This window comes from the organism of the source record quoted next, unplaced genomic scaffold, assembly GCF_019419815.1.
Source record: "Pyrus x bretschneideri cultivar Hongxiangsu unplaced genomic scaffold, Pyrus_bretschneideri_v1 Contig87, whole genome shotgun sequence".
Lineage (NCBI taxonomy): Eukaryota > Viridiplantae > Streptophyta > Magnoliopsida > Rosales > Rosaceae > Pyrus > Pyrus x bretschneideri.
The window spans coordinates 465,953-473,282 of NW_025999828.1; the positions used below are offsets into that span (position 1 = coordinate 465,953).

Consider the following 7,330-nt stretch of genomic DNA (forward strand, 5'->3'; position numbering starts at 1 on the left):
ATTTAAGGATCACTCCCCTAGGCGATGTGGGATATCACACATTGTGACATCCCACATCGCCCAGGGAAGTGATCCTTAAATGTATATTCCCATCCCTATCTAGCACGAGGCCTTTTGGGAGCTCACTGGCTGACGCCGATGTTCGTTGGTACGCCCGGGAGCGGGCTCCTGGGATAAGGGGACGCCGAGCCCGAAGGCCCGCCGGCCCCCGACGTCGGAACGGGTTCTCGGATCGTATTGTGACATCCCACATCGCCCAGGGGACTGATCCTTATATGTATATTCTCATCCCTACCTAGCACGAGGCCTTTTGGGAGCTCACTGGCTTCGGGTTCCATGGGAACTCCGAAGTTAAGCGAGTAGCGCGCGAGAGCATTCCCAGGATGGGTGACCCATCGAGAAGTTCTCGTGTGAGTTCCCAAAAACAAAACTGTGAGGGAGTGGTGGGGGTCCAAAGCGGACAATATTGTGCTACGATAGTGGAAGCGGGCCCGGGAAGTGATCCGCCCCGGGTCGGGATGTGACATTGGTATCAGAGCCTATCCCTGGCCGGAAATGTGCCGACAAGGACGTCGGGCCCCAAAGGGGGGTGGATTGTGACATCCCACATCGCCCAGGGAAGTGATCCTTAAATGTATATTCCCATCCCTACCTAGCACGAGGCTTTTGGGAGCTCACTGGCTTCGAGTTCCATGGGAACTCCGAAGTTAAGCGAGTAGCGCGCGAGAGCATTCCCATGATGGGTGACCCATCGGGAAGTTCTCGTGTGAGTTCCCAGAAACAAAACCGTGAGGGCGTGGTCGGGGCCCAAAGCGGACAATATCGTGCTACGGTGGTGGAGCGGGCCCGAGAAGTGGTGCGCCCCGGGCCGGGATGTGACATATTGTCCATCTTTTGTTTTGGAACAATGTATTAAATATACAAGCATTTGGTTATGACAATTTGAAAAATGTGACCTACTCCGTACAATTAAACATTAATCCTATTTTTGTTAAACATTTATCAAACATATTTAAAAAATCTTTAGGAGCGCACTGCACGCCAATGACAAATAAAAGGTATTTTGTACATGCGTAAACGCCTGTACAAAGATTAGTAGAAATAATATGGGGTAATTAAGTATATGCTGACTTGGCATAACGAGTCAAGTGAGTTGTAAGGACTAGAATGAAATTAAAAAAATATATAAAGAAAGATAAAATTATATTATTGTGCAGAAACTAGTGTGGAGGAGTTGAGCTGTTGATTGTCGGATGACAGGGGCAGTGCGTTGAAAATTAGGGCGGGAAGGTTGTAAGAAACAGTTGGCGGCAGGGCAGGAAACAAGGCAGGAGGAGCGGGCGGGCGTCGTACAATCTTATCCCCAAGATCATGAAAAGCATATGGAGTTCATACTAATACGGTTACATTACATCACTAAAAGACACACACACACACACTTCACACCATCTCAACATTCACTTTTTCTATGTTCATTTCCACTCAAGCTAAGACACCCCAAAAAGAAGTATACTAGCATGCAAAATCTCGTTTATTTTTTGTTTTTGATGTTATAAAGATGATAATTGATACGTTTTTAAATAGGGAATGAGGGAGGGGATGGCTACCTACTGGAGCTTCGATCAACCATTTACTGGTTAATTTTGCCACGAGGACCACCATTGTATATTATGCAACAACATAATACTAGAATTATATCCTTAACAGATCAAAGATATTAGGAGTGTATAAAGAAAAAAAATGATGTGTATGAATCAATTTTCAGTATTATATAGCTATGAAATTTACCAAAGTATGTATAGCTATGAAAGATATTAGGACTTGTAAGAAATAGATAGTTTGCCATCAGTTGTTTCTTTTTTTTTTTAAAAAGGGAAAGGGGTGAACATTTTCTGTTGTGCCAACAAAGTCACGTGACAAAATTTATTTACCAAAGAAGTATTATTGCTTTAGAGCTGGGAATGTGAATTCAAACACACCAAGCCAAACAAGCAATGAATAGAACTGCAATTTCCCCATCCCGCAGCATAACTCCCAATCCTGCAAATTTGAATGAAACCGAAGCTCACAGCCTTCAAATTTCAAAAAAATAACAAGAGATAAAAACAAAAGCAATTTTTGTCCCAAACAAAACTTCCCCATCAATTCACCCTGAAAAATTCCAAAACCCTAATGCAGAAACCCAACTCAGCTGCCACTCTGCACCAGCAGCTCCCCTTTAAAGCCCCCTCTCTCTCCTCCCTCAAATGCTTCATTTTAAGCCTTCGACTTTTTCTCTCTCTAGACTCCAATTTGATTCCCCAAGGCCCAATTTCCAGCTCCCAAAAAGCTTTCACCTTTACCCTTCAAATCTCTCAATCCAATGAATCACAGCAACCCAAATAAATAGATTTGAGTCGGACCCTGTGAAAATCACAAACCCAATTCCCAAAAATCAAGCACAGTCCAAAAGCCTTTTGCTTTACCATGATGAATTCCGTAGACATTCACCCACTCATCGGGTACTCGATCGGCGACGAGCTCCTCCAAAGCCGGCGGCTCATGCGCCACGGCCAGCCACCGTTGCGGGGCGCGATGCGGCTCTTTCGGCGCGCCAGCGGGCGCCGAATGAGACTGCGGGACCCATCGGTTAGGGTCCGGGAGAACGCGGCGGAGGAGCTGGAAGAGCGGCAGAGCTTCTGGTTTCACTCGAAGCCCGCCATAATTCTGGACCTGCTGTGGAATTTGGTTTTTGTGATTGTTGGGTTCACTGTGCTGGGGCTGAGTGTGGAGGAGAAGCCATTGGTGCCTATGAGGATTTGGGTTGTTGGGTACATTTTGCTGTGTGTTGTTCATGTTGGGTGCGTGGTTGCGGAGTATCGGAGGAGGCGCGAGGCGGGTTGGGGGAGTGGTGGGAGTGAGAGTTTGGTGTCAGGGAGTAATGTTGGAGGTTATGGGGGTGAGCATGGTTTGGCTGATGATACAAGGTAAAGCAATCTTGGAGATAATATTAATAGTTATTCTTGCTTTTAGGAATTAGGACTAAAAGTACACTGATCAATATTTTTATGATGTAAAATATGAATCTTGATTCAAATGTTGCATCCATATTCAATTTGTTTTGAAGTATGCATTAATGCAGGTGTTGTGATACTGTTCTATGGAATGATGTCTAGGAACTTTTGTGTTTGTCGGTTTAGTTCAACGGACATGGAAAATATGGTTTCTAAGTTTCACCATACGAGGATGGGCGTTTTTTGAATTGTGGAGTCGTGATGCTGTTCGTATATAGTTCCACATTTGGCAAGCTTTTTGCTTTTCTTTCTTATTACAATTCTTTTCTTTATTTAGATATGTACAATTGAGCAGGGTTTGCAATCTGTGATGTCCTTCATCTCATATCTGAATTCAGTCCTTTTTCATTTGTTTTTGTTGTGAATTTGAAGCGGTAAATTGAATGTGAGTAATGGTTGGCATTTGTTGTGAATGTGATATTCTCCGCATAAAGCTAATCTTGTGTGGCCGTATGCCATGAAGTATATTTAACCATCTCCATTTTTTGTGCAACAGTATCACCAAAAATCTGGAGTCGGCCAATAGCATGTTTTCATTTATTTGGTGGGTCATTGGCTTCTACTGGGTGCTTAATGGTGGCCAGACTTTGCTATCTGGCTCACCTCGCCTTTACTGGTTAGGATTGTACAGTTTTTACTCTGAAGTGGTTTCTTTTCAGTGATTGTCTTGAATGCATGTGTGTGCGCGCATGTGTTTTAACTGTTTACACACCGCTCTTTTTTTGCAGGCTCTGTGTTTCATTTCTAGTTTTTGATGTTGCCTTCATTGTTGTATGTGTTGCTGCTTCCTGTCTCGTTGGAATTGCAGTCTGCTGCTTTCTGCCATGCATAATAGCAATCTTATATGCGGTGACAGATCAGGTATACCTCCATAAGGATTGTACACAAGCTTTAGTTTATTGTCTAGAAAGTGGTAGCTTCATATAATATTTCCTCTGATCATGTGACATGGGATATATTAAAAAAATTAGCTCTCATCTAAGCTTAGGATCTAACGGAAGACGTGGCACAGAACGGAGCGCAATGGCATTCTAGGATTCATATAGTGGACCCCACTTAGTGGGAAATGGCTTTGTTGTTGCTGTTGTTGTAGCTCCTCATCTAAGCTTAAAATACACAGTGAACGTGATCATATATCTCTACATATAGAAGAAAAAAAAGATATAGCATATTCAGTAATGATAAGCAAATTATAGATCTCTTTGATGCCCGTGGCATGCGCATTATGCACAAATATGGAAATATGTGAATGGAAACAGATGATACTTGACTATGCGGCGATTGGCTAATAGGCTAATAGCTTTACCGGTCATTGTTGTGTTTTGTATGTTTGTCATTTCTTCTATTATTAGACAGAGTGAGGGAGCATCTCCAGTGCTAAATGGAGATGTATAGGCACATTTAGATCTCATGTTCCAGTGCAAGTTGTATTTGGGTTGTAAAACCAACAACTAGCCGACAAACGAATATATAGCTGCAAATTTGTATCTGTTTTGCATCGTGCTCTGGCGGGCCCAAAACAAGTGTGAGAACGAGTGAAACATGTGAAGAGAGTGGAAAGATGAAGTGCAGTAATTACTTTCTTGCTTAAACCCTAAACCGTTGAGATTAAATTCCCAAATTTGTATTTCATAAGTGCATCCAACTAACTGGAGTGAGATTCTCTATCGTCTTCCGGAGATTTAAGATGTAATTACATCCCAAATTACATCTCCCCCTTGGAGATGCTCTGATACATGTGAAGGCTGCTGACTCATTTAATCCCATTTGATATTTATAATGAATGCTCAACTGTTAGTGAATTCAGTTCTCCTTGATTTTCATCGTGAACTCCCTTTATAATGTTGGAAGCATTAGATCTCATGCTTCCTATTTTATGCCGAAGTTTGAGTTTCATACGGGCCATCCAAATGCCATGTGATGTTCTGGATTGAAGAATCAATCCTTTCCTTTTTCTGTAGAACCTATTCATTTTGCATGAGGTAGTAAGCTCTATATTAAATGAAGCAAAAAAACAATGAAAGAAGTTTTGGATTCTTGATTACACTTCAATCATATACGCTTATATGACTCAACTTCATACAACTTGTGCATTAAACAGGACGGGGCAACAGATGAGGAGATTGATAGATTGCCAAGGTTCAAATTCAGAAGGGTAGGTAACTCAGAGAAAGTCAATGGTGAGGTCCAAGCTTCTGAAGGATTCATGACCGAATGTGACACCAATGCACCAACCGATCATCCTATTTCCCAGGCTGATGCTGTAAGTTCTCGTGCCATTATACTTATAGTTGTATTCCGCTATGTCTAATATGCACGCAAGTGATCATTTGATGTTTGATTTAGCAAATCATTGCTGTGAAAAAGTATATGACTAGACGGCCATGGCCGCATTGACGTGAATGTTTTTGGTAAATTGCAGGAATGCTGCGTCTGCCTTTCTGTCTATGAGAATGGAGCAGAACTACGCCAACTTCCTTGCCAGCATCATTTTCACTGCACTTGCATAGACAAATGGTTACATATCAATGCTACCTGCCCTATGTGCAAGTTCAACATTTTAAGGCCTCGTGGCCGACATGAAATCGGACAGGTGTGAACGGGAACGGAATCAAATATCTCGATATTAGGGAAACCAAAATCGATATATTATGTAAAGTTAGTGTAAACTAACTTGTAATGCCAAATAAGAAAATATAATAGATGGTTACTGTGCTTAATTAATGTGTAGGGGATTATTTTTCATGAAGGATTCGGCATTCAAAAAGAAGATTTAGGGTAAACTAGACATTTGCATTTTTAAAACCAAATTGAACTGGTCCCTAAGTTTTAGTGAAATTAGGGTGCGTTTGTTGCACTATATTATTTTGGACTAGATTAGTTTGAGGGGTTAAGTTGGATTGACTTAGAATAAACTAAATTTAATTAACTTAGTAGAGTGTTTGTTATAGTATCAGACTAAGAAGTAAGATAATAAAAATAATAAAAATTAATTCTTTTTTTGCCTTTCTTTTTTCTACTTCTTTTTCTAGTCCTAGAACACTCCTTGAAACCTCTCTCTTTCCTCTCCCTTTTTTGAGTCCAAATTCCATAGCTTCCAACCACAGCTTTCTCCTTCATTTCAATTGATAAAGCTCTCCGTCTAAATTCCTCAACTTCCAACCACAAGCTTTCTCCTCCATTTGAATCGATAAAGCTCCGAAAACACAAACAATTAAAAATTCAATTTCAATCAAAATCGAACCTGTAGCTAGATTCCTTGTATACCCTACGACGACACTCTAATTCTAGTCCCGATTTGAGTCTGGTTTGCGAACCAAGACCGACCAGTCAAGAATCTCTCCTCGAGTCTAGGTCGCACAGATCGGTGTCGGCATTGAGCAGGATGAGGAGAGAGGGACAGGACATGATTCTGGGTTTAGGGTGAGGGGTGAGGGAGAGGACAACGGCCAACCGTGAGAAAACGAGAGCAGCAGAGAGGACGCAAGAACAAAGAGAGGCATCTTAGCTAGTCCCATGGTTTGAGTTTTTTGGGGGGTGGGGGGGGGGGGGGGGGACGTGCTAAGACCAGCTAGTAACATTTGGGTTTGGGGGGGGACACACTAAGACCGGCTAGCAACATTGTTAGTCGAGGCAAGTCCTCCTTAGTACCACTAAAGTTACTCCCTCAAGCGAACAAATATGGATTGCACTAATCTTTTATCCAATCTAGTCCAGTGAGAGCTAAAGAAGGCAAACAAACACCCCCTTAAAGCTTTGGTTCATTAATTAAAAATTTGTGAGTATTGATTTTTGAATTTGTCACAAGGCAATGCAACGCAATGGTTCATTTGGTTAATTCTGTTAAAAATTTCAACCTTATTCCCGTTTAAACTCTATATTTTGAACGTAATTTTAATAGAATTACCCGAAAGAACATTTACTCATGAATTTTTAATTCAGAGATCAACAATTTTATTGGGTCCACAAATTTTTACAAGGTAACTAGTAAATAATGGTAGAATATACTAGAAAGTGGTAGATTGTTTTAGTAGGTTAGGTTTTTCAGTAACATGCTTCTCCCAACCACTAATTAATCAAGTCAAAGGTGGTCGGGTGGTGTGCGTTACTCGACTGCTGCCGCCGTCATCTGTTTCAAATATCACATTAACGTTTCCCTATCTTCTTCTGCGTAAATTGGTTTAGTATTACACAATAAGAGAGAAAGAACCGGTATATGAGATCATTCTAATTCCTCGTTTTCGTTTACCAGATCAATTGCATCCAAGAATGGATAA

The 7,330-nt window shown here is 41.4% G+C and overlaps 1 protein-coding gene across 2 annotated transcripts; it reads left to right on the forward strand.

The window, feature by feature from the left end:
* The first annotated feature begins 1,968 nt into the window (after positions 1-1,968).
* On the forward strand, positions 1,969-5,773 carry LOC103932720 (E3 ubiquitin-protein ligase At4g11680). Of its 2 annotated transcripts, XM_048576263.1 has the most exons (5): positions 1,971-2,966; positions 3,550-3,669; positions 3,782-3,914; positions 5,155-5,316; positions 5,476-5,773. In XM_048576263.1, exons 1-5 carry the CDS (start codon positions 2,467-2,469, stop codon positions 5,650-5,652), a joined length of 1,092 nt encoding a protein of 363 aa, XP_048432220.1. In that variant the 5' UTR covers positions 1,971-2,466; the 3' UTR covers positions 5,653-5,773. The 2 variants fall into 2 exon arrangements, with proteins under 2 accessions (XP_048432221.1, XP_048432220.1); XM_048576264.1 differs by lacking the exon at positions 3,550-3,669 and having other exon boundaries at positions 1,969-2,966.
* Positions 5,774-7,330: the final 1,557 nt, after the last annotated feature.

What these genes read in the sequence shown, in the direction of transcription:
- LOC103932720 (XM_048576263.1), top strand. Translation starts at nt 2,467, where the DNA reads ATGATGAATTCCGTAGACATTCACCCACTCATCGGGTACTCGATCGGC. An exon ending in GGCTCACCTCGCCTTTACTG is followed by an intron (nt 3,670 to 3,781) that starts GTTAGGATTGTA and finishes CTTTTTTTGCAG; the next exon opens with GCTCTGTGTTTCATTTCTAG. An exon ending in TATATGCGGTGACAGATCAG is followed by an intron (nt 3,915 to 5,154) that starts GTATACCTCCAT and finishes TGCATTAAACAG; the next exon opens with GACGGGGCAACAGATGAGGA.